The sequence below is a fragment of the Colius striatus genome, chromosome 10 (assembly GCF_028858725.1).
Source record: "Colius striatus isolate bColStr4 chromosome 10, bColStr4.1.hap1, whole genome shotgun sequence".
NCBI classification, from domain to species: domain Eukaryota; kingdom Metazoa; phylum Chordata; class Aves; order Coliiformes; family Coliidae; genus Colius; species Colius striatus.
This window is the reverse complement of record NC_084768.1, coordinates 16742053-16768550: the sequence shown is the minus strand read 5'-3', so window position 1 is coordinate 16768550 and position 26498 is coordinate 16742053. Positions and strand designations below refer to the sequence as shown.

Below are 26498 nucleotides of genomic sequence, written 5' to 3'. Positions count from 1 at the left end.
AGGGTTGCTGCAATGAAGCATCTTACTGATCTGCGTTCTGTTGTGAATGCCTTAGTTTGGAGACACCACATTACATCTGCTGAGGAATTAAGCATCTCTTCAGCTGCAAAAGCAACCCACTAATCCTAACTTGATAGTCTTCCTTGCATGTCTCCTTGCCTATGACAGGAAGTACGGCACCTTGCTCCACTTGGCAAGTGCAGAGTCCTGCATCTGGGAAGGAACAACCCCATGCACCAGTACAGGCTGGGGGTTGACCTACTGGAGAGCAGCTCTGCAGAGAGAGACCTGGGAGTCCTGATGGATAATAAACTAAACGTGAGCCAGCAATGTGCCCTTGTGGCCAAGAAGGCCAATGGCATCCTGGGGTGCATCAAGAGTGTGGCCAGCAGGTCAAGGGAGGTTCTTCTCACCCTCTCCTCTGCCCTGGTGAGGCCTCATCTGGAGTCCTGTGTCCAGTTCTGGGCTCCCCAACTCAAGAGGGACAGAGAACTTCTGGAGAGAGTCCATCACAGGGCCACCGAGATGATCAGGGGACTGGAATGTCTTTCATACAAGGAAAGGCTGCAGGAACTGGGGCTGTTTAGTCCAGAAAAGAGGAGACTGAGGAGGGATCTTATTTATATTTAGAAATATCTAAATAGTGGGTGTCAGGAGGTTGGGGCATCCCTTTTTTCTATTGTATCTAGCAACAGGACAAGGGGCAATGAGATGAAGCTGGAACACAAAAAGTTCCATTTAAATATAAGAACAAACTATTTTACTGTTGAGGTGAGGGAGCCCTGGCACAGGCTGCCTGGCGAGGTGCGGAGTCTCCTTGGAGGTCTTCCAAGACCCGCCTGGACATGTTCCTGTGTGACCTATTTAGGTTGACCTGCTTCTGCAGGGGGGTTCGACTAGATGATCTCTAAAGGTCCCTTCCACCCTACCGTTCTATGCTTCTATGAAGTTCCAGCGCTGGTGACCCCACCGCTGCTGAGATGGTAGGCGGCGGGCGCGCCCTTTCCCAGCCCGGCCCCATAAAGGCGGCGCGGCGCGGTGCGGGGCTCTGCTGGCGGGACGGGGCTGCGCGGATCGGGCCGCGGCACCGGCTCCTCCCCCGGCCGCTGCCGAGGGCAGCCGGAGCCCTGCGCCGCCCTGTCCGGGCAGCGGCGGAGCCCCGCGGCCCCATGGAGATCTCTCTCAAGTACCTGCCCGGCGGACGGGCCGTCGGCAGCGGGTGAACGATTCGGATCGGGCCGGGCCGGGCTGGGGCGGGAGGTGCGCTGCCCACTGCGGTGCCGCCGCCCGTTGCGGGTGGAGCGGCGATGCGAGGCGCGGGCCGGGCTCAGCCCAGCCGCGGTACGGGTCAGGGCGGCCGTGCGGAGCCGCGATAACGGCCGTGTCCCCGGCGGCGGCGGGCAGGGGCACCCGCGGGCGGGTCTGGGGCGCAGCGCGCCGGGCGTCGCGCCCGACAGCGGCCGGGATGTTGCTTCATGTGGTAAATTCGCTGCGTAAGGTGGGTTCCCTCGCGTTCTCTCCTGGGGTCTGCCGTGTCTGCCGCTCCGCAGCTGTGGATTGTCCCCCTTGTGCTGCCGGCGCTGCAGTGATGGGGATGCGCGCCCCTTCCTCTGGCTGCTTCTGGGCGTAGGGGTTTGTTGCTACCTCTCCCGCAGCAGCTTAGCGATTGCTGATCTTGACAGCTCCGTAAAAGGAGAGGTTTTTTACTTCGGTTTCTTCGAGTTCGCTTTCCCGAGGAGTTCAGGGCCATGCCCTCTTTGAGAGAGTCATGGACTTAGTAAAAAATGTCGAAGCTGAAGTTGGGATTGCTTAGTCTCATATGTAGAATTCTCTTTCTCCTCCTCATGCCCCCCTTCCTCCCCCCAATCACTCTCGGTAATACCTCTTCAAGATGAAAAGGTAAAGTAGGTAAATGTTCCCTGATACAGAGCTCTGATGGGCAGTGTTAGTGTTGTTCCTGTGTGAATTTATTTTCTTCTTGGGAAAGTGAACCTGTGCTCTGTAGCTTTTTAGGCACTGGATTCAACGGTGCCTTTTCTGCTAAGTGAAGAGCTACATATTAAAAGTGTGTTTCATAAGTAGGTAACAGTAAATTGCAGTCATTAGTGTTGAAATCTCCTTCATGACTGGAATACTGAACTTCAAAGTCTTTCACTACAAAACTGTATCCAACCAACAGGTTGTTCTACGAGATACAGCATTGCAATAGTAGCTACAGTAATGCAGCTTTTAGAGTTGAATTAGAATCAATTATTATTTGTGACACAAAACATGTAGTGGTGTTTAGATATGCATTTAAACTTAGTCCTCATTAACAAAACTTGCCTGTATCAGTGCTTTACAAAACATACGATGGATATCTGTTGAGCAATGTTAATTGCACTATGGTATTTGAATTCAGTCATTCTATTAGGCTGCCCTAAGATGAGTACTTTGTTGGATTATTTATTGATTATTAGGCTAGTAAACATTTGTTAGAACTAGGTGGTTTCCTTTAAATTTGGTAGGTCACTGTTAATCCCTTGGAGCTTTTTAACTTTTCTTAATGCTTTGGTTGAAGGTTCTAGTTCAGCTGATTTGGTACAGTTTACTTGGATGTTACTTAGGAAAAAAATGGATTAGAAGACAGTTGCTGCATTTCACCTGTTGCCAAATGAATTATTTCTTAAATATCACACCAGAAAGCACCTCTTCTTTATTGGAAGACAAAGCTCAACAGTGACTTAGGCTTCGATCTCACTTCTTCCTCTTAAGTTGAAAAAGGATGCTGCTTTCCTTGTCTGAATTTCCTGCTCATGATTTCTGCAACCCTTCAATAAAGGAAGCTAAAGGCATTGGTGAAAATAGTCCCTAGTTGGTGGTGTTGAATGTTGTGTAAAAGTGAAAGTATTGTTATTAGTGGATGTCAAGTTTCTAGAACACCTGTAAGAACTTGAAAGACAGCATTGGAAAAAAATGTCTCCTGTGGTATGTATTTGAATATCAAAGGAAATAGCATGTGTTGTGAAGTTTGCTGTTTAATTTTTTTAAAGATCTGTCACTTCTGATATGCTTTTACGGGAAGCTTAGGGAAAGATTTTGCTGAGGTTTTGGAGAGGATCTTATGTCATGTTGCCATGCTTTAAGTCTTGTTTAAAGCTGCCCTGTTTCCTCTTTCTTTCCTGCCTACTCCTATTACTTTTACTCTGGCTTAGGTCTTGTTCATTGTGTACCCACATAAATGCTTCTGCTTGCTCAAGAGAAGCTGGTACAGAAGCTTTGGTTGTCAGTGCAGGATTGAAGTATGTATATGCCTGTTTCTGTAAGCAATATTCACAGCCATAGTTATCATAGGCTTTTTCTATCAGATGTGTTTAAGTTTTTCAAAGCTTTAATATCTTAATCATTATTAAAACTATTCCTTCACGTTTTTATTGTAAATTTAAATAGAGATGTACACCACAATTTCTTTTTCTTAAGACCTCTTTCATGTTTTTCCTTTCTCAAAACCAAAATCAACCTATCTCACAATCTTCATGAATGATCGATTTAAGGCTGTGTAGTAAAGATAAACTTTGAGCTTTCAATGTTAAAATGGATTTTTGGTTTTTTTCACTTCCTCTTATGAGGAAACATTACTGTGTCAACTTTGCCATGCTTTTTAACTCTTTCTTCTTGTGAGAGTTGGTTCTAGCAAATCAAATGTGCTTTCTGGCTTACAGTTTGGGCTTAGAGTACACCTCAGGCAGGTGAGGACAAAAGAAGGAAGAATGCATCTTGAAAGCTTGGAATTGATGCTTTCAGGTTTGATCTTGAGAGAAAGTGTTATCCTTTACACAATTCAGAATGTGGGGAGTAATTTTCTGGATGGTAAATGGGACTAATCATTGGTTTATGTAAGCAATTTCAGATACAGTTGCTTTACCTTAACACATGGAGGAAGAAACAAATTTACAAGGTTGGTTCTGATCTTTGTCTGAAGTAGGAAAGTTCCAACAATTACAGTACTGGAAAAAAGGATTGAGAAGATTAGGAGAAGGGGAAAGTTTTCAATGTCTCATTCAGTTGAGAGGGAGAAACTTGGAGCCATTTAAGATACCTACAATAACAAGCCTCTGTGCTTGTTCCTCTGATTTTTATGTGCCTAGATACTTAACTAAATAAATGCACATGAGTTTACCCCTTAAAGCTGTGTGTTGATACCAGAAGCATACTGTGAAGCATGCTCTGCTTGGTTAGTCTTCAAGACCCCTTTTTTCTCATGGCAGAATGTGGATTATTCAGAGAAATGTTTAACAGTAACCTCTCTTTATTTGAAATATTTAGTTTCAAGAAAGATATACACTTGCTATTACAGATTCTCTTATTTAATGCCCGTTTCCTGAGAAATAACTGTGTAAATGTTGTGTTTTGATCTAAAGGGATTGATTTTAAAGGATCTGATCATAGGGAAACATTTTATACATTGTGCTGCAAAACAAACAGAAAGCTGTTACAGACCTCTTCTGTTATGTGGTGATTCAAGGTGAAACTGCAATATGAGGAAATTGTCTGCCAAAGCATTCTATTGGTTGCTAATTAACACATTATTTATGGCAGGGATACGATGACTCAGTCAGATTTAGATCTTAAAGAGATGGCACTGAAAGAAGATTTGAAGTTTTACTTTATGAACCCATGTGAAAAATACAGAGCAAGACGTCAAATACCGTGGAAACTGGCTTTGCAGATCTTGAAGATAGTCATGGTTACTACACAGGTAATCCTTCCTTGGTTTTTACTCTTGGGAAGTGTAGCAGTGATGTGCAGGAGAAGCAGGTCTGTGGTTCTGGGCCTCTGCCATCCCTGGGTATTGAACTTCTTGATTCAGTCCAGAAAGAAAAAATACTGTTAAAGGTGTGTTGAGGGCAAAGAATAACATAAACTAAATTACAAAAGCCTCTTGGAGATTTGTTTTGGGGCAGCATTTGACTAGATATTTTGCTGTCTTTAAGATCATACTTTAAGGCAAATTACTGTTATCAGTAAGTCCAACATTGTCTTCAGGCATGCTGTCACAGCACTGCTCTGTTTACTTCCTGCTAATGTTCATATATTGTAGTTCACTGAACTGTTTCAAAAGTGATGTTGCTTGAAACCTAGTTAGTAACTTGAAATGTACGTGTTCAATGTGAAAATGCCATTGTCTCTGGTGATGATGGGGACAGCTGGGCTACAGGAGTTGTATATGCTCCTTGTATCTGTCATGAGATAATGCATTTCAAGCAGTCAAGTACTTAGAGGCAAAGAGGACGTTTTTAAACTGCACTGGTATCATAGTGTCTTTGATTATGTTACAGTCTACTAAGAAATGGTGACTGGAGGTGTAGGGAAGCAAAATGGAATGTGTGTATAAGTAGAAAATACTTTTCTGGACCTTTTGAAATACAGGACACTGACACCTGACACTTGGCAAGAGCAGCTAAGTGTACAGCTCCTAAAACATGCTGAGTTGCCGGATCCCAGGTTTGTTTGACCAATAGAATGAGATGTAACCCCAATTTACATGTCCCTGCATTTTGTTGACTGCTTTTGCTCTTCATGTCCCTGCTGAAGGACATGGCTGTCTTGCTGGATGCGCTAGGCAAAGGCTCTGGCCTCTGCTGCTCCTGTGCCAGAGTCCTGATGGAGTTCTGCCTGCAGGTGGGAGTGGGATGCAAGGCTCAGTCTGTCTAGGCATGTCTAGCTAAAATAAGTTATTTACAGTAATGCTAGCACAATGGTGACCCATAGTGACAGACCTGCTGAGAACAGGGAATGTATTAAGGATTGGGGGGAAGGGGGCATGCCGTATGAGCACACAGTAAGCTGAAGAAAGGGTCCCCCATCTTTCTTTACTGGCAGCTGCACCTCAGATATGGGTTATTGCCTTTTCTTTGAAGACAACGCAGTAACCTTTGTCTGAGTAATGAGACAACATGTGGTTTCACATGGTTGTTCACAATACTTTCAGTCTGTCCTAACCTATTGACTTAACATTCTTGGGGGAGTCACTGAGTGTGTCATTGTTCTGTTGGCTGTCCCAGTCCCCCACTATCCTTTGTGAGCAGAAGGAGTGCTCTGCTGCTTGGATTTCAAAGGCCACATGGTATTCTGGTTGCTGCTTAAGATTTTTCTTGTCAGCCTTGATCTTGCTCACATGCCAGGTGCATAGTTGGCAAGAAAAAGAAAACAGAGTTTCTGAAGGAAAATGTATTGTTGCTGTGCATGGAGGCCTCAAATGTGAGCAAACGGCAAATGGCCAGTTCAACAAGCATCTCTGTATTTCTGAGTCAGGGTAAGACCCTTGAAGGACAACCTAGGAATAAGTTAAGCTGCCTTCTAAGTGCTTTTGCTGATGCCAATCTGGTAGTTATGGTGCTTGTGATTTCTTCAATGTTGTGCAGCAGCTAGGGAATCTCTTCCTGACTGAAAAGCAGAAGAGGCTTCTGTCTCAGAATGGGGAGGAAGTTTTATTCCAATTCTGTGTTGAAATCCCCCTTGGACTCCCCAAGGGAAACCCTGCTGAGTATGTTTTATTTCTTCATATTACAGCTGGAAGATCCCTGATTATTTTTGAGACAGTAGCCAGAGTGCTGCAAATTTATTCATAGCATCCAGTTAGTGATTTCTATGCAGTCAACTGAAGATGTGCATATTTGATTTAAAAGTATGAAAACTCAGTTCTTAATCTGAAGGTTGTACATACCTGTCAGAGCTGACATCCCATTTTCCTTGTCCTGTATTTGCTATATAACTAAACAGCCTTGCACTGAAGTAGTCCTGCTGCGTGTATTCTTTTAGCCTGGCCCAGACCTAAGCAATTACTTTCTAGGACAGAAGGTGATGTATTCCAGTGATTGGGGTGGCAGGGCTAGACAACAGGTTTGCTTTCTAGTTTCTGTTCTTTTGAATGAAGGGATTTGGATATTAGTGAGCTTGCCTGCTTGCTCTGAGGGATTTGAATGTCCACAGTTCTCTTGCTTGCAATTTCTTGCTTTTCTTCCCTACTTCTGCCAGTTTCTTGTGGGGCGTGGAAACTCCATGCAGTAGTGAGGCAGTTTCACATCAGCTGTTAGCAAGAAGTTTAAACCTAGGATGAAGGGTTAGCTATCTGGGGCTTGGTATATGCTCCTGCTACTATGCCTGTGAAGAAACTCTTTTTTGCTCAATAACACTTTCAGTTTCTAGGCTTCATTTATGTTTTTCTTGGTGGTGGTGGTGGAAATGGGAGCATCCATATTGTAGGTCAACACAAATAGTGTTAAGTCTACTGCTGCTTCTTATTGTAGCCTCCTTAACACACACCTAGGTCAGACAGATAGGTGACATTTTTTTGTTACTCCCACATGGGTTTGCTTTAATCCTGTGCCATGCTGGAGGTAGGAGATGCATGAACTTGTCCTGTATCGAAGGGGAGCATTTCTGGAGTAACAGACTGAGCGTCTAGGTTAGCTCTTATATCATTTGCACCCTCAAAAAAACGTTTTGACAAATTAGAGTTATTGGTCCAGGATGTATGAAAGTGATCTAGCTGTCTGTTTTAGAAAGTTTTAGATGTAGTAAGAGACTTTGATTTCTGTTTCTCTTCCCTGCATGTAATAACTGTGACTTTAGTAGTCTAACAGCATTAGTTAACAGGATTTTTGCTCCTATTGTAACAGGGTTATGGAAACAGGCACTCTTTTATTTTCTATTTATCACAGATCAATGCTGTTTCCAAAATGTTGCTGCTCAGCCAGTGTTAAAAACTAAAATGTCATTTATTTTTTTTCTTTTTCCCTGTCAGCTTATTTTTTTTGGTCTGAGTAACCAGTTGGTGGTCTCTTTCAAAGAGGAAAACACTATTGCTTTTAAACACCTATTCCTGAAAGGCTATTCTGGAGTTGATGAAGATGACTACAGCTGCAGCATATATACACAACAGGATGCATATGACAGCATTTTTTATGTTATTAATCAGGTAAGTGTGTATTTATAATAAACACTGTTAAGGCTAAAGCTATAAACTTCTGCTAAGATTCTGATTTTCTGTCTCAATTCTTGGATTTCACTTTTACTGTTTCAATGAATCAGCATTGAGTGTCCTGAAGCTCATGTGCAAATATCTGCATTTTTGTCTCTTGGAGATGAATCTAAACCCAAGATTTACTTGGGTAGTGCATGGTACTGAAATCTAGAATGTTTGAAAATCAGTTATATTGCATGAACTGGAACCACTGTTTAGGTATTACATTGAAGAGCTGTGGGCCTGAATATACCTATACATTGTGTTAAAAAAACTTTGTGCTTACAGCTATATTGAATTGCAGCTTGGCAGTGAGCACCACAGGTCTCAACATGGGGAATAAGGTACTTTCAGGAATATAGGAGCACTTACCCTGTTTAGGGCTGTTATTTTAAAGAACAATCCATTTACAATTGTGGGGTAAAAGGTGACTAAATCTAGGATGAAAATTAAGTAAGCATATTTTTAATTTATATTAATACACTCAGAAGTCACAAGATGAAGGAGCATGTCTGGAAAATGAAATGTTTCTTGTGTTTGTGGATGACAAGAGCTCAGAAATAGTTCAGTGGATGAATGGAGGGCTTTAAACCCTCTTTCGTTTCCCCTTATCTTGGAACATCAGCTCTGATGCTTGGTTTCAAACAGTTTTGCCGCTATCAGTTATGCCCAGCAGGCATCTGGGAGTCACAGTAGTGCAAAGGCTGTTACACCTCCTTCTTAAACGTTCAGTGTCCTTGGGGCTTGCTGCTCCTCTGCCATCTCCTCTAAGCTACAGCAGAGCAGTCAATCAAACCTGCTGTCTCTCTGCTGGTTAAGGCCAAGCCTTTTACTCCTAGTATGTTAAATGAGTGTTTAAGTACTTTTCCCAGTCTTCTTTTAAACTCTCAATATTACCACTATTTCTGCTATAAACTGTGCTTTTTTTCTTCCTCGCTTGCTTTGTCTTACTCTCCTTCTTTTGTAGGCACTAAGGCTGATGTCAAGTCCAGATAGAAGACAGTAGAGAAATAATAGCTTTATATCCTCAAGAATGTGCCAATGTTACAGGCATCAGAAAAAGGTCTCATCATAAACACTCTGTTATATGAAAGTAGACATATCCTTTAAGGAGATTAAACTTGCGTAATCTGGATTCCCAAGTGTTGTGTGGAGTTCCTGAGACTTTTTTATCGCATGTAAGACTTCAAAAAGTGTTCCCCCAGGGCAACATTACAACTGGTGGTGTTGTTTTGGGTTTTGTTTGTTTTTTGAGACACCTTCTAGAAGCCATAGATTTTGGTGTTCTGTTTTGAGTTGTAATTTGAAATGCATGGCTGGTGAGGGGTTTTGGGGTGGGGCAAGCAGGAAGGATGTGATATTACAGAAGATGGTAATAGTACACAGTAACACCAGAGTTGGTATAACCTAAAATTTAGGCTTTGTGTAATGTACCACTGGGATATTTTCACACTTTGAAAAACAAAACCAACCAAACAAAAAACCCTCAAACTTACTTTTCCACTTGGAAGAATAGACAGTTTTTCCTTACTCCTCCTGGGTGCCATTTAGAAGCTTCTATTACAAAGAAGGTGTGTGAAGTTGTTAACCTGCCCCGTGTCACAGAGTCTGTAGGACCAGGATGTTCAGGTTATTCTGTCTGAGGCCACTTAGAAATGTGTAAATGGGAATTTTACTGTTTCATGTTGTTTGACAGTGGCATGTGAGTAACACAGAGCCATGTGTTAATGCCGTCAGGAGGGCAGAGCCTGAAAGCACATGTGGACGGAACAACGACTGTTAGATGCAGTGTGAGACCTAATGGTGTCCTCAGAGGGATGTGGAGTTGTGACTAACTGCTGTTTCCACTTGTTTGACTTGCCTTAGTCAGGCTTGGCTTCCTTGGTTTACTCTGAGCTAAGATATCATTCTGTCTGGGTTTAGAGGCTATGCTTGTCTCCACAGCTATCTAAACTTGTTGCAAACTCAGCTGTTAGGACTTGAAGCAGCACTTTGAGGCCAAGCTTCGGATGGAAATGTGGTAGTTCCTGTTGTTCTGTGTCCTTTTGGACATGGAGCATATGGTTATGAATAATTGCTGGAGTTTTGAACCCCACAAGATGGGCTAGTGGCCATAATGCTTGTAGGAAGGAGGAAATAAGAAGACACTGAGTAATAAGAGCATAATAGCAAAATCTATGCCTAAGGGGTAAAAAGGTCTTAATCTGTATCAAAGCCAGATAAACATCTTTTCTTTTTTTGAGGGATGGGAAGCCTTGTCTGTCTTCCCACATTTGCCTCATGCCTCCTGGGAAGCTAAATGTTTTCTTCAGAGCAGACCAGTGCTGTGTGCTGCCCTGGGTTCTTTTGCTAGGTGAGGTAATAATAAAAAACTAGTGAATTACTGTATGATTGTGCCTTCGTCCTTGAAGGGCAATGAGTCTATCTGGCTTCTCTTGGACCATGTTAGTTGATGCTAAGCTAAGCTGATAGGCAGCTACTTTCATGGTTAGTCATTGATCTCCTCAGTTTTTGAGGAACCAAGAACCACAGGGGGAGCCTGTGCCCCAGAGATTTGCCTCATTTGTGCAGAACTGAAAAGTGTGACTGCAGGGATCAGCAGATACATCTTCCAGCAGACACTGGGGATGTGTTGGAAGGCAAGTAAGCACTGAGAACTGCTTTGAATAGAGTGCTTTGGTGGTGCTCAGGGATGATTCATGCATGGGCAATGCTTGATTTGGCATAGCTTTATTCACTTCCACTTCCTTGCCAAATCAAGTTTATCTTATATGTGAAGGTGACATGCTGTATTTAGAGTGAGGGGTGGAAAAAGAAACTACTTTCCTTGCAGGCAAGCTTTCAGTTGCTTCTGTGCTTGTGTAAAGCAGGGCAGTTGAACTACTTTTGAAGGCTGCCCAAACTCTGTATATGTTCTTTGGTTGGTGGTTGTATAGCAAACATGTGGCTTCCCTTTTCTGTAGTCGCACAGGAAGCAGCTTGTGTTTTGCTCTTGGAGTGAATTTAACAAGAACTATGATTTGGACTGTATGTAAAGCAATCAAGTTTCAAATGGTGTGGCAGCTAACACTTTCATGAGATGAATACATAAGATTTCCCTGGAGTGTGTGTTGCTCAGTAGCAATACTATGTCAAAGTCACTATCAGGCATCTAATGAGAAGCTGTTTGCTGGCACATGAGTAATCATTTGCAGGCAGCCCAGTAGGGATGGGGCTCCTAGTCATTGTGCTACCAGGATTAGCTGATTAGTGGCCACTACTGATTAGCGGCCAACAGACCTTTTAGTTTCCATGAGACATCCAGTCTCAGTTTACAAACTTCATGTGAAAGTAAATCTCTAATTAGTTTAATTTAAAAAGCTATATTGATACATATGACTTTGAGCTTGCAAGTTACTGTCTAATGCAAAAGATGACTATCTCCAACTTCTGCTTCTATTTTGTTTTTCAATTAGTACAGACAATTAAAGAACATATCCCTGGGGACACTTGGTTATGACCATGAAGGTTCAGGTTTAAAAATCTGTAAACAACAGTACAAGAAAGGCACAATGCTTCCTTCCAATGACACGCTAAACATAGATGTTTCTACTGAAACAGGTATGTTACTGTTGTACTGAAAAATATCTTACTGTGGAGTACTTGTATTCTTATCCTAAATCAGTAAAGCTTAAAACCAATAGCTTTTTTTGCATGGGAGTCACAGCAACGTTACCATGCCTCTTGCCTATTTCCCTCTTGGTTTTTGGTACCTGCATAGAAATGACAGCTGTGTAGAATATAGGAAGCTCTTTTCAACTACTGTCATTGGTGAGTTGCAAAAATCTTTTTTGTTTTTTGTAGTTGGTTTTGGTTTATCTCTCCCTTGCCTCTGTATAGAAGGTTCAAATACAGAATTCTGGATGCTGGTCAGTCTGTACCTTCAGTGGCTGGGTGTCCTTGCTGCCTCTGACCTGAGTCCTGGCTGCTAGCTGCTCAAGTGTTAGTTCAGGACCCTGCTTCTGATCCTGCTAGCTGAGCCTCTGTATGGATAGGTTTACTTGAAGCTAACATCTTGTCTGGTTAGGACTTGTCATTTAATCTGATTCGCTCAGTTTGCTGCTACTTTCTATGAAGTTAAGATGACAGCTTTTCATCTTCTCTTTCTAGAATGTATGTTTTTAAAGCCACAGGAGCTGGCTACCAAGAAAGCTGAACTGAAGATGAATTCCTCTTTTTTCAATCTTGAATTTTACAGGTAAAGTCATGGTGGGATTTTCTTTTTAAATGTCACCTCATCCTTTCATATCAATATGGTAGATTGATTTGTGCAGTTTGTGCATGTGTATAATTTCCTTTTGTGTGTATTTAAAAATATTTATACACTCTTTAAAATATCCAGACTTATACAGGTTGAAATCTCCTTCAAGCTGAAAGGCATTGCTCTGCAGACAATCCATGCCCGTGAATTGCCTGACTGCTATGCATTTCAAAATACTGTAAGTGAACATGAGTAAGGCATTTCTACAACTGTGTATATATACAAGAGCTTAAGCTACAGGGTAGGCATCATTCTCATAGTTAGACTGTAAGGGAGAAGCAATTGAGCACGTCCTGGCCCTTACCCCTCCTTTCCTGAAAGCTGCTGAAATGATGTTGTCATGGGACCGTGTTTTGTAACATATTGCAGACTGTAAGTTCATAACCTGCGAAGGTGGTAAGTAACTGTTATTCCTTTAAAGGTTAAACTTTGACTGACTTCTTCGAATATTGCTTTTTTATGCAAAATATGACATGTAATCAAATTATGCCTACAGAAGCGTTTATAGTGATAACTTTCTTAGAGCTTACCTGACCAACAAACATACTCTGTCAAAGCACTTGGCAGGACTTGTTTTTGGGAATGCAATTTTGCTAGTCTTATCTCAGATATACTTCTGTGTTTCTAGATAACTTTCAATAATAAAGCCCACAGTGGAAAAATCAAAATCTATTTTGATAGTGACACTGATATTCAAGAATGCAAGGACTGGCACATATTTAGCTCTGGTAAGTATGGTACATGTGTGTTATATATTTCCCATCCATCTGTAACACTCTGTCCAGCAAGATATTCTGCATCTTGTTTACCTCCATCCTGCCCTTAAAACAAAACAAAAAATCCTAACCCTTGCCTAATACAATTCATTACCTTTTTATAATTAAGAATTCTTTTTTGTGGGTGTACTGAGGTGAGAGGACAATAGGCATCTCTATATATCAGTGTGTGTTAGCAGCAAGCTCTATCCAGAAGTAGAATGAATGTTTCTTCTATACATTTTGATTGATCTGCTCTGAGATTACTCACTAACAATGGTAAATTCTCAATTCAAACCTTGTACAGCTTTCAAGTTTCTTTTTCCTGAATTGAAAAGTACTGTTTCTGAAAGTAGAGGGGTTTTCCCCCTATAGCTACTATATTTAATGATGTGTGTGAGCAGAGGGTGGCATCTGCCTCGTATTTTCAGTGTTAAGGCTTGATCTGACAGTTAAGGAATGTGCACTAAAAGGCCCCTTCAGAGGAATCGTTGTTGTGACTGAGCACTGCTGCTCCCAAGTGTTGACTTGCTATAAGAGACTGTGGTGGAGTGATAGTTTTCAGTGTGCTACACAGAATCTCTAAAAAATGTCAAGTGTCCTGCCTTTTGCCTGGGCAAAGATAGCTTTTATCTGGTAATACCATGCTGTACTGATATTAAAGTGATGTCTTACAGTACGTTCTGAATAACCACAAAGTACTTTGACTTGCATCTATGCATGATAACTTCTTGTGGCTGTCTTTCAACCAGCAGTTCTTGAGTAGTTTATATTGCAAGTAGTAACCAGCTGAGGGAGCATGCATAGTTCTGTAATGAAGGTGAGCTGAAGTGCCATTGCAACAATTAAAATGAGTGATGGCTTGTATTTTATATAGTTAAAATCTATGATGTGAAAAAAGGTAAGGGCAACTGGTGTGAGTAAACAAAACACCTGCTTTGGGTCCACATAATGGCTTCTAAACCCGTGGATGAGAATAAAGTACAGAAAGTCAATCACGTTTATGATTGCAGGTCAGGAAATTAGAAATGAGGCAGATTTTGTTTGTTTTTGAACTTAATCGTGTTGATGTGGGCCAAAGTCTGCTTCTTTTGTTTTGTTTATTTTTAGTCTGTGTAGTTGTAAGTGTGTCTGTTGGAGTACAGATAGCTAAACTTAGTGGAAAAAGGGGATACCTGTATTAATATACCCATTTTGGTTTTATTTTTAGTAACTTGAACATTATTTTTGTTCATATGGCCCAATAGCTGTCTTGATTTAATTCTCTGGTCAGTTGTCCTCAAGATATGCTTGCAGAAGGAATGTTTCTTATAACCCATCTATTTATGGAGTGAGAGTGTTTAAGTGTAAAATATGTGACATTTTGTAACAGCTTGTGCTCAGAGATATCTGAAAAGACTAACTATACTTTCTTTCCCTGACTCTTTACAGTTCTCCAGAAAAACACTCAGTATATTCTGGCCTTTGATGGATTTGTCATTTTAAGTTGCTTTGCTTCTCTCATCTTGTGCACAAGATCCATTGTTCTTGCCTTGAGACTACAAAAAGTAAGTACAATGCTCATATTACTAATGCTTGTTTTGTCTCTGGTTTGTTTCTGATCTTGTGAGGTGAGAAGGTTTGAAACACTGAGCTGTAAATCTGTTGCAGGATATTGCTCTCTTACTGTTATCTCCTATCTCTAGAAAGGATAAGTAAATGTGGTGAACAGTTCCTAGTTGAGTGGGTTTTACTTCTATTTAATTGTATTTCTTAAGAGTGACTTCTTTTTGTCCAGGACTTAATTTTGTCCAGGGTTTTATGGATAAACAGACTTACAAATCTTTGTGCTGCTAATAGCCAACACTTCCTGTACCTTCAAAACACGAATTGTTCCTTCCCTAGCTTCAGGGTAGAATTCTCATAGAGGTCTTGTAATAAATTAATGCTTTAATGAATATCCCTCAACACTAGCTCTAACTAGAGAAAATGGAAAACATAACACGTAACCTAACTCTGGGTGGGTTTGCTTGGGTCTTTCTGTGGTTGGAACCACCCGATTTCAGTCCTGCTTTCCTCCTTCCTCCACAATCATTGACCACCATCTGCTGTCACCTTCTTCCTCACTTTCTAGACTAAGACTAGCCCTGTCAAACTTCATCTCAAGCTGCTTGTAGAGCTTTGTGTAAGCAGACTTGGCTCTTCATATCCAAATACTGATGCAGAAACACAAGCTCAGCCCTGAGATGTGCCATTTTATAACCATTAATTGATACAAACTTTGCAAGCATGTGGCTTATGAGAGTTGGAAAAAATTTGGGATAGGTAGGATATGAAAGTGCAGATACGTGTTTATCTTCTTCAAGATATTCTTTTTGAAGCTTGTAACAAGTGTAAACAAGACAAAGGTGAAGAGGATACCCTTCAGCAAAGGCATTGTCAAACTGCTGTCTGAAATAGGGACACTGACATTTATTCAAGAGCAAAAAGAGCAAATGACAGCAGATAAGCAGTGTTGGGTGTGGGAAGCAATATTGGTGGCTCTACTGCAAATGAGACCTCTTGCCTTAGTTGTATTTGAGTTGATGTTCTTTGTCATTCCTTTAGTTGAGTGGCCTTGCTCTGTTGGAGATATAGATACCTTTTGTGAAAGGGGTTAGAAAGGGGGTAACAAGCCATGGTTAGACTACTGGGTGTTGGTTATGAAGTCAGCTGTTATGTGGAAAGTCACTTTTCACTGACTTAAACCAATTTTACTTTTTTCTTATTTCTCTGCTGTTGAGAGTGAGTTTTAATCTTTTATTCCAGAAATACTGTAGGAAAAAAGGGGTATATGAAGCTTGAGCATTGCTGTGCTACTGGGACATCTGTACATATTTGTCATCTAAAGTGACCTGTAACTAAATGCCTAAATGTTTGTCAACAGAGATTTGTGAACTTCTTCTTGGAGAAATATGAACGTCACGTCTGCCACACTGATCGCCTGGAGTTCATAAATGGATGGTATGTCCTGGTAATTATCAGTGATGTGATGACAATCATTGGGTCAATCCTAAAAATGGAAATAAAAGCCAAGGTGAGAGTTTAATACTTCAAATAAAACACTGGTTTTGTTCCAGCCACATGTAATGTGTTTTAAGTCAGAGACAAGTAGAAGTGAACTATCATAGTCACTAGCTATCTTGTGTTCTTCTGCTAGTTCTGATTTCATTTCCTAGTGCTAGTTTTACCAATAACTGGTTTCAGTTATTTTTCCACAAAGTCTTTCAGTAAGACCCTGCAATCTATTTAAACATCTTATTTCCACAGTACTAAGACCTCTAATGCCTGGTATAGCACTAGTCAGTAGACAGTTCATGACAAACAAAAGTAATAGTAAATATTATACAGGGAAGCCAAGAGCCATCCCCTTGCATAAAACAGGGAACTTGATGGCTTGTGGGACTGGAAGCATGGCTGTTACAGTTTGCTTTCCTGGCCTGTCCAAACTATAGCCACAGACAACGTCACCTGCTAGTCCTTGACTTTCTGGTCTGGGCTTGCTGGAATCAATATTTTGTCCAACTGGCAGCTCTTCAGGGGGATTTTTGGTTTGGTGTTCATGTTGGTTTTTTTCTTTTTCCTTCAATAGAACAGTATGTCAACAATTCTTGTGTTCACAAAACTCTGTATTCTGGGAAAAACAAGGTAGATAGCGTGCTGCTCTAGCTTCATGTGTACTAAGGCTCAAAGGGCAGACACTCAGAGTGGCCTTCAGAGGAAGCACTTGAGAACCTCCAGCTGCATGGTGAAGTGAGGATGAGGATAGGAATTGTTGAGCTAGATGGGTATGTCATGCTCATTGCAACTACTTCTAGCCCTCTAAACTAAAATGCTAGTAGAATTTGTTGTAAACTTCATCGGTAGTAAAAGTTATGTTCAGGCTCTGGACACTGGCAACTTATTCAGAGATGTATAGTGGGGAATAGGCTATAGTCCTGAGGTACACTTCTAGTTTAAATGATGGTGCATGTTTTTTCTAAATAATGAATGAGAGCTTGTTTGCCTAACAATAGCATACATTAACCTTTTTAAAACCAAAATTTAGAAATATCCAATCTAGTCTTAAAAACATGATATAACCAAAGTAAGGGCTTCAGTTCGTGCAGACATCATGTGAGACTTCAATAATATTGGCACAGATGTGCAGTACAACAGCACTTATGTCATCTCAGTAAATAACTGCAGTTCACTTCAGTCTGATTTTTGTGATCCTGTCAATATTGTACTGTCCTGCTTTCTTTGTTTGAGCTACTGGAAACTGAATAGCTGTCAGGCTGACATACCTGCTGCTTTGTGACTTGACCACCTGCTTTGTTTGGATCCCTCAGAACCTCACAAGTTACGATGTCTGCAGCATTTTACTTGGAACATCAACTTTGTTTGTCTGGGTTGGAGTCATCAGATACCTGGGATATTTTCAAACCTACAATGTAAGGCAGGAATCAACTGTTTAACAATTAAAGAGGATATTTGTATCTGTCATTGTTATTCAAGTCTCTCTAATTTGTGGCTTTTCTTCCCCTTTCCTCCCCCATGACTTCTAGGTGCTCATTCTAACTATGCAGGCATCATTGCCCAAAGTGCTCAGGTTTTGTTGTTGTGCTGGGATGATTTATCTTGGCTATACTTTCTGTGGTTGGATTGTCCTGGGACCTTATCATGAAAAGGTACATCAGTACTATTATTCTTTTTCTGATCTAATGACATCTGAATATCTGTTTATAGTTGTAACAACAGAAATGGGTTGTAAGTTCATGTTTCTGTTTAAAAGCTGTAACATGAAGGACCATGGGAGTGTTTCTCCTTCCATGTGTACCTCTTTCCATCTGCTCATTTTGACGAAATAAATGTGTTCTTGCTTTCACTATGTGTTTGAACTCAATGTGATCCACAACAGAAGGCTGTTTGTGAGTGGATGGCTTGTCCAGGCCGTGTCTGGCTGGACTAGAAGTGCGTTGGTCTGTATCTCTGACGCCATCTTCTGGCAATCCCAGTTCAGTTGGGTTGAAGGGCACGAACTAGTTAACCGTTGCCGTTTTGGGGAATCTCCTTGGCTCTGACTTTTGTTTTTCCCAGTGTTTCCTGTGCCATATAATTTTAACCGCTAAATCTTGACTCAGAGGAGTGGATGAATGCTTGTCTTGTTTACTTTGCTTTCTGTGTGGGAGCGTGTTGTGAGGTGTTTTTTGTTCGGTTGGAGTTTTTTAAAGGTTGAAATCAAAGTGTGTGCATGCTACATCATCTTGTTTGAAACCTGGTTACAGAAGTAAAGCTTTGTATAGTCCAAAACACAAGCAAAAACTGCCATAAAGCTCGGTTTGTTGTTTGTTTACTTGGTGGATGCTCTATGTGACAGTTGGAAAAAAGGCAGATTCCTGTTGTGATAAATTCTAGATGTCCATTAATGAGTGACAGATGTATGATTTCTTGTTCTTGATCTCTGGTTACACAGGGTATACATTGTGAGAGGCACATGTTGCAGTGCTTGTTTCAGCTTCTTCCAAGCCTCCAGAGCCTGGATTCTTTTAGCATAATGTAATTATCTCCTTTGAGAAATGTAAATAAGCAGTGTGCAGATATTTTAAGCTGACAGCAATCCATTTCTCATTGGGATGCTGAATGCTGTGGGATCCTCTGTCACACTACAGAGACTCAGCTCTTTGCAGAGGCACGGCATAAATACTGTTGTAACTTCCCTGCAGCAAGTACTTTTAATTATCGGAGCAAAAGAACATGTAGTCAATTATATGGTTATCTGTGAAAACGGTACCTCTTGCTAAATATCCCTGATCAATGGCAAGGAAAAAAGCTGTGCTTATGTTCCTGGCAATTCCACAACACCCCACTAGAAGTCAGACTGGTACCATGCAGGGCCAGCAGAAATGGCAAGAGCCTTCCTTGGCTGTACTGATGCATAGCAGAGAGGTCCTTATGCTCAAAAACCTAGATATAGGTGTGTTGCTTTGCCTTCCTCTCCTACAGCCAGAGAGAGGGAGTGGGAATCCTGCACCTTGAGTTTTATCAATCCAAGGACTTACAGATGCATAGTCCTTAGCAGATGGGTCTGTGTGCCAGTGCATCAGAACTTCTGAGTTGCTCAAGAATTACCTGTGGCATGCTTCCCCTTCTTCCCAGATACTGTACTGCTGGATTTCACACTGACTTCACAAACACATTTTTTAAAAAAAAGCTTAATAATTGAAAGATAAGCCATAGATAAAACCAGACCTGCTGTTCCTCTGAAACAGTATATTTTCCTTACAAACATGTGCCTCTTGACGTCTTGTTCTTAATTTAGGACTGCAAATTGATTGTAGTCATGTTTTTTCATGGATAACAGCAATAAAACATTGTGTGTAAATTCATATTGTCCAATAAATGGATTTGTTAACTACACTTTATCTGGAGGGGCAGAACAAGACGGGGAAGTGTGCTTGCCTGGTGACTGAATGGAATTTAGCCTCAGGACATGATCCATCTTGCTGGAAATGGTGTTGGGAATTTAAAGAGAATGTGCTTGAAATAAAACTATGATTCTGTCCAAGGTGTGCTTCAGTAGCTTTGGAATACAGCTCTAGCTTGTACCGATGTCTCGGAGCTTTCTGAATGACAGATGATATCACAAGACAAATCAAGTTCAGGCCACTTGAGCTCTGAAGGCTATTTCTGACTCCTTAATACAATATTAATGACCCATATTCCAATAATGCTGTGAACTTTGGAAGCAGGGATGTGGAAACAGGAGGATTCTGTTCCCAGCATGCCACCATTGATTTACTGTATAGATTCTGTGAAATCACTTTATCTGTGTTTTGGCAAATAGAATGATAATTTCCTTCAGCTCTAAAATTACTTAAAGTTCTGTAACTTACACTTTCTATGGTGGCCAGTTATTGAGTGTTTTGCGTGTTGAGCATCAAGCTTTTTTATTGATAATAAACAGTATCTTTGATGTCGATTCATAACGCTTAGCCAAGATTATATTTATACATGGTTCTATTGCTGACATATGTTTTGGCCTGACTGTACAGGAAAGAAAGTGTGGTAGCATTTGATTGACTGGATTGGCCTTTTTCTTTTGCTATGAGTAAAATTCTAAAAAAACAAAACCCAAAACTCCCTCCTCCCCTAAAAAAAATCAAACCCCAAACCCTCAAACTTTTGTTTTTATGACACTCTTCACTTTCCCTGTAATCTGAATGATTGATCTTCACACTATTAATAATTTGTATTCATTATTTTCTAGTTTGAAGATCTGAACACAGTGGCTGAGTGTCTCTTTTCTTTGGTCAACGGTGATGATATGTTTGCAACGTTCGCTCAAATCCAGCAGAAGAGCACACTGGTGTGGGTGTTCAGTCGGTTATATCTGTACTCCTTCATTAGTCTGTTTATATACATGATCCTCAGCCTTTTTATTGCACTCATTACCGACTCCTATGACACCATAAAGGTAAAACATTCATTTTGTTACACTGGTAATTGTTTTTTCATTCATTCTTGTTATTCAACAAGTCAACTCAACGCCATCCTCTCTAGCGTTAGTTATGATGACTGATGAGACTATTAAAATCTTTTAACTGTAGTCTGTGTTGAAATTGGGAGGATGACTGTGTAGTCATCCAAATGACTAAGCAGTTATTGGTTTGGAAAACTATCCCTAGTGTATGTCTGTTCTTAATTTTCTGCTGCTTTATCTGGCTTCAAAAAAGTAACAGCTAACGGAAACAGAAATGGAAGAATGAGTGGAAAGAGTGAATTTTTAAGTATAAGTTATGCAGAGCCAGGTAAGACTTTTCTGAAGTGTGAACTGCTTCTCATGGCACCAGAAGCTGAGATCAGGAAGGTTTGCTGGCATCTTAGAGAATATCCCCTTGGCAGGAGAGTGCAAGGGCCAAGCAGATAACTCTGAAATGTCTGATAAGTGAAGTGTGTAGGCTTCCTTTATGTGTTGCTTGGAAATGTGTGGTTAAAAGGAAATGTCTTCCAAAAGACCCACTACTTCTGGTTCAAGTTAAAATTGTGCTATCCATTTCCAGTGTAAATGGACTAAAACCAAAACAAAGTTTTCAGTGATTACCTTCTGTTCCTGTCCTCTAGTGCTGTCTCCATTTTGTGTTCCTGGTAGCTGCAATAACAAGTGGGAAGGCAATGTGGATCATGCTCTTTATCTCTAGTCCACTTTTTGTCTTTGTCAGATAAACAGGACAGCAAAATAAGGCTAGTCTTACATGAACCACATCAAGCAAGAACTCCACTTCTCAAAATACAACTTAACTATCTGTGCCTGTGACTTTATTGGGTCAAAACTGTGTTTAGTCTTAGCATTCCCTCTGAGCACCCCATGTGAATCAGTGAGGAGCCATTTCAGTCAGTTGAACTGCTGTTTTGCAGAGCATTTCTTCAGCATGGCAATACTGAATATCCACATCAGAGCCCTTCAAATCTAGCACTAGGGCTCCTGGAGAAAGTTAACACAGCAGCTGATGGGAATAAGGGAGAATCAATGCCAATATGACTTAATCACTGTCTTGGTCTTATGGACAGTGAAGTAAAAGTAAGAATCTGTGAACAATATGAATTTTATGTTAGATTACTCTGTTCCACCAACTTTTTTTTTATTCCTACAGCAACATTGCACAAACTTTAGAACACTTCATGCCCAGTAACTTCTTAACGTGTTGTAAATAAAATGCATTCTCTTTCAGAAATACCAACAAAGTGGGTTTCCAGTAACAGATCTACATGAATTTCTAAAGGACCGTGGCAGTGTTGGTTACAGAAAAGAACAGAATTCCTTGTCATTCATCTGCTGCTGTAGGAGGTCAGTAGGCTGTTGTTAAGGACTGTCTTTCTCAAAAGTACACTAACTTGCTTCTCACTGCAAAATGCTGGCTCACAAAAGTTAGAATTCAGAATTCAGCCCATAGAATACTTGGACACTGTTGTTCATCTTGTGCTTTACTTGGTGTTAGATTTTCAGTATGCTGATAGTCCAGGGGTGACACTTCTGAAATTAAATGCATGTTTTAAGTGTTGTTGCTAATATGAAAACTGCTGTGCTGAAGATGATGGAAGTTGATGGGAGGACTACAGAGTATAATATAGAACAACCAAGGAGTCAGGAGCAAACTATGTCCCTACTTCTTAGGGTTTTGTAAGTCTTCTGTTGCTAAAAATATTTTCCACTAGCCTGGAAGTAGTAGCAGAAAGCAAGAGAATGTGATTCAGATGCCAGTAATAAATCCCAAAGCTATGCTGCATCTGTGGGGCAAATGGGTTCAATCCCATCTATCAGAATCCTGGAAACACTTGTGAGTATCGAATTGCCATCAAACTCAGTCCTTTGGAGGTAGCAGCAGTGGTCCTTTTTAAGCTGCTGGTGGTGAGATGAACTTCTCACCTGGGGCTTGCTGGTCTGGAAGTCACTTATTTGAATTCTGTGTGAGGGAAAAAACTGATGTACTTCTGAACCCCTGATTGAGAGAAGATGGATCTTATTGCTCTCCTTAGGCAGTCTGGGAGAATTTATGCTTGTGCACAGAATGATTGTGGGCACTGTGCGAGGGTGCCAGGCTCCAGGAGAAAGAATAGAGCTGATTGTGAACATTTATTTAATCCCAACTGGTGTAACAAATCCTATTTTTATAAGTAGACAAGTATCCTACTGCTATACTGAGGCTTTTGTGAAAGGCAACTTTATACTGTTGATGTCTTCTGGCAGAGGGAAACCTCATAGCCAAAAATGAGCCTGTGAGATGATGGTGATAATGGACAGATGCCCCAGCAGTTGCTGTGGACTTGAAAGCCAACTAATTAATAAGAGTTCCAGCCAGGTACAACTTCAGGTTTCACAGCCAAATCCTTGTGCAAGGGAAGAGATTTTTGTCTGCTTAAGCATAATAAATATACTTTACTGTAATATGCTGCAGAGAATGGAGGGCACCATCTCAGTAGCTGGAGTGAAAACCTAGAGCTTTTTATACTCTGGCAGTTTCTGTTTGATTGGTGTAGATGTTGGAGCTGTATGTTGAAATGGGAGAGTCTGGAACAGGAAATAATTAATCTTGGTTTTATGTGGTTAAATACTTCCTATTGCACTTCTTGCTGAATGAAAAGTTATGATTTTTTTTCTTTTGCAGACAACATAGTGATGACAACTTGATACTTATTAATTGATAGTGGCAAATTTCAATGTGTAACCAGTATATGCAAAGAAGGCATAGCTGTATGGAGAGGAAGAATTCTCCAAATTTCAATGGAACCCACTATCTGGACCTGCCTCACTGAGAACAGATTAATCTTACTTAATGTGTTGGGGAAAGAAAAGCTGCTAATGTGACATCAGCTGGATGCCCAGGAGGAGACCTCAGAAGCTTCATCTGGAGGAGAGCTGTGAAGAGCTCTGTATTTTTGCCCCAAGTTCTGTCACATTAAAGAAGGCTGATTCTTGAGCATTGTCTGTGGGAGCTCTATTTGTCAGCCACCTCTAGGAGGAGGGAAAGTGGCCTTGAATCAACAGTTGTTTGTAAAAAAAAAATCTATGAATACTTTAAAAAAGATAATTCTGTGTGAAGAAGTATTAAATAAAAGGTGGTCAAGAAGGGAAAAGCTTTTGAAGTGATGTATTCAGCCTGTGATTTCTACTTGGCACAATTTATTTCCTTTAAATAAATTTCTATAAGACTACAAAGCTGCACAAAAGTGCAAAATAATTCCCTTCCTCCTCTTGTAGATCATTTTAACACAAACCATCTATATACCAGTCTTTAACAACTTTACTAAAACAAAAATAGCTTGGTATCCTTTTTGTTTGTCTGTGAGTCTTTGCTATTTTACCCACAATATTGGATGTGTACTGTGCCCAAATCGCACAACTTCAGCTCTAGCTAAGTAGGGTTTTGGCATCACTGGAAACTTCCATAGCAAGCATCATAGGAAACACAATGAAAGTATTATTACTGCCTAGCTTTTTTACTGTTGCACTGTTGTATTGTTGTAACATGGAGGACAAAATTAGGCAAAAGCAATGCCATGGAGTTGAGTGAACTACTTTTATTTCAAGCATGTGTTAATTGGAAGAAAATATGTAACAACACAGTCTTGGCAGTTGATTTGTTCAAGTGATTGTTTTTTCTGAGTGTCTTTGGGAGGACTGTCAGTCAAATACTGTACTTTTCCCTTTGGTCTTTATAAACTTTTTTTCTATGAGAATAGGGCACTTACTGTAGCTTTAAAGCATCTCCAGTATGGTACTGCATAGGTGTTAGAAGCTTCTGAAAACTTTCAGTGGTACTGACTGCCCCTGGAGTGGATGGACTACTATATTAGATGTTCTACTTTATCTGAAAGGGACTATCTACTTCCTAAACAAAAAATCTGCCTGTCGCAGGTGACATTCACTTCAGTCACAGTGTGTTGGCTAGGAATTGGTCTTGATATGTGTTCTTAACCACTAATAGTTCTGGCTCTGCAAATTCTGGCTTGTTAGTGTTTCAAGTGGCAAAGCAATTTGAAATTCTGCACTTGCACATTATAAGGTGAGTGGCAGCTCTCCTCCTGCCTCTCCACCTTCAGAGAATCTGGAGAGTGGGGAGGGGGGGAAAACAGTTCTGGATTCACACCTTTTTTTTTTTTTGCTAGGTTGAAAAAAACCCATTTTTTAACAAGTCTGTCTTAATTCTCTGCCTCTGCTCTGGGATATTTAAAGGAGAGGTTAATAACTGCAGGTTCTCCAGCAGTCTTTCTGGCCATCAAGGGTAGTGGTGACTGAGGTCTGGAAACATGTACTGCTGCTGAAATCTTTCCTGTCTAGTATTTGCCTTCCTGACAATGAGTACCTTTTTTGGTTTTGGAAGTGAATGCTATTTTGCCTTGCTTAGGATGTGGCTAGATGTCTAGAAGAGCTGGTTTGCACATCAGTATTACCATGCATCCAAGCTCTGCAAATCTTAATGCTTCTCATGTTGAAATGTCTTTGGGAGATAGATTCTTCTCCCCATCCCAATCTGAGCAGTGCTTTGGCCTCAATTGTCTCAACAGCTTTTGGGTAAAAATTAAATTGCTCCCAATAAGCCAGATTTCACACTGTTAGCAATGATCCCCTGTAACTTTTATCAAACAGACACTAATTGCGTGTTCCACTCAGGACCTATGAGTCAACTTTTCTACTAGTGTTCGTGTGTCTGCTCTGGGGCCCTGGATAATCCAAGTACTTTTTTTGCAAACTGCAGAAGTGATCAGCATTAATGGATTGCTAGCAGAGTTTCTTGGCCTATAGAGTGTGCAATCTTAACTTTGTTAGGTACAAGATGCTGATGTTTTCTGTATCCGCTGCTGTTTTACTGGCAGCCTTCTGGAATGTCTCCTTCTGAATCAAGCAGTTTCCTGGTAAATAAGATCAAAATCCAACACATCTGAAAATGAATTGTATTTTCCTTACTGTTCTGCCTTCTACCAGGACCTAAGGAAATCTGAGGTTAGAGACTTGAACGTAGACATTGAGTGTGTCCTGACAATGCCATTGCTCAGATAAATACTAGTTTCTTAGAGAATCCTCAGGGAATGAGGGTAAGTATCATCAAGCAAAGGAATATAGAAAAATGCTTAGAATTCTTATTGATTTTAAGTCTTAATTTCTCTAATGGAATCCTAAAGCTTTCATGTCCAGTATTGATAAGTCATATGAGCCACTTGCTAGCTAGACTTCTGCTTCAGCCCTGCTGTATTAGAGCAGGTCACTAATGTATTGTAGAAACCAATTTGTGTCTTCACCATCTGTTTGATGTGTTTTTTCTCTTGGAAAAAAGATAAGGGTCAGTTGCTGGAGATTCTCATTGGTTTACTCCACAGAGGTTAAACTTAACAGGAAATCTGGCATTTGTTCTGTGCTTTAATACAGATTTGAATACTGATTGATAGATGGTCCCACTCTGCTAAGGAGGTGTGATGCACAGTAATGGAAGCAGAACTGGAGCGCAAGCTTTTGAAAAGTATTCTGAAAATAAGCTGTTCCTTCTGGTTGTATTGTTCCCTGGGAATAAGAAGCTTTTGCTAATTGCTCAGATACTTAAAAGGAGTAGAGAAACAGATGAAAAAGACGTGAGAAGGTTGCACTAGAAAGGAGGCAGGAGAGAGGAGAAATTTTCCTAAGCCATCTTCAAGATGAGCATTCAAGTGGGACAGGTTGGATAAGAGCTTGGGCTCCTATTCTAGGACTTTCCATTTATGGGTAAAGCAGGGGAGAAACTGCTGGAGCTGAGGCTGTCTAGCATTTCATAGTGTTCGTGTGCAAGGCTCCACCTAGTCTTTAACACTCTGTCTAGGTTTTGTGCTGTAGTCGTTGCCAGGATTTCCGAGAAGTGGATCAGAGACTTTTTGCTGTGACTTTTTGTCAGTTCTCCAGCTCTGAGCAGAC

The 26498-nt window shown here is 40.8% G+C and overlaps 1 protein-coding gene across 3 annotated transcripts; it reads left to right on the top strand.

The window, feature by feature from the left end:
• Positions 1-1068: 1068 nt before the first annotated feature.
• On the top strand, positions 1069-23818 carry MCOLN2 (mucolipin TRP cation channel 2). Of its 3 annotated transcripts, none has more exons than XM_062003795.1 (14): positions 1069-1219; positions 4579-4738; positions 7787-7960; positions 11461-11605; positions 12155-12242; positions 12387-12483; positions 12934-13033; positions 14492-14607; positions 15966-16115; positions 17410-17511; positions 17626-17748; positions 20328-20534; positions 21790-21905; positions 23224-23817. In XM_062003795.1, the coding sequence occupies exons 1-14, from the start codon at positions 1170-1172 to the stop codon at positions 23258-23260; spliced, it is 1665 nt and encodes a 554-aa protein (XP_061859779.1). In that variant the 5' UTR covers positions 1069-1169; the 3' UTR covers positions 23261-23817. The 3 variants fall into 3 exon arrangements, with proteins under 3 accessions (XP_061859779.1, XP_061859781.1, XP_061859780.1); XM_062003796.1 differs by lacking the exon at positions 1069-1219 and adding an exon at positions 1235-1498 and having other exon boundaries at positions 23224-23816; XM_062003797.1 differs by lacking the exon at positions 17410-17511 and having other exon boundaries at positions 23224-23818.
• The last annotated feature ends 2680 nt before the right edge of the window (positions 23819-26498 follow it).

Excerpts from the sequence above, each read along its gene's own strand:
- MCOLN2 (XM_062003795.1), top strand. The coding sequence starts at position 1,170 with ATGGAGATCTCTCTCAAGTACCTGCCCGGCGGACGGGCCGTCGGCAGC. Across the intron at positions 20,535-21,789 it reads ACTCCTATGACACCATAAAG|AAATACCAACAAAGTGGGTT; the intron begins GTAAAACATTCA and ends ATTCTCTTTCAG. Across the intron at positions 21,906-23,223 it reads TTCATCTGCTGCTGTAGGAG|ACAACATAGTGATGACAACT; the intron begins GTCAGTAGGCTG and ends TTTCTTTTGCAG.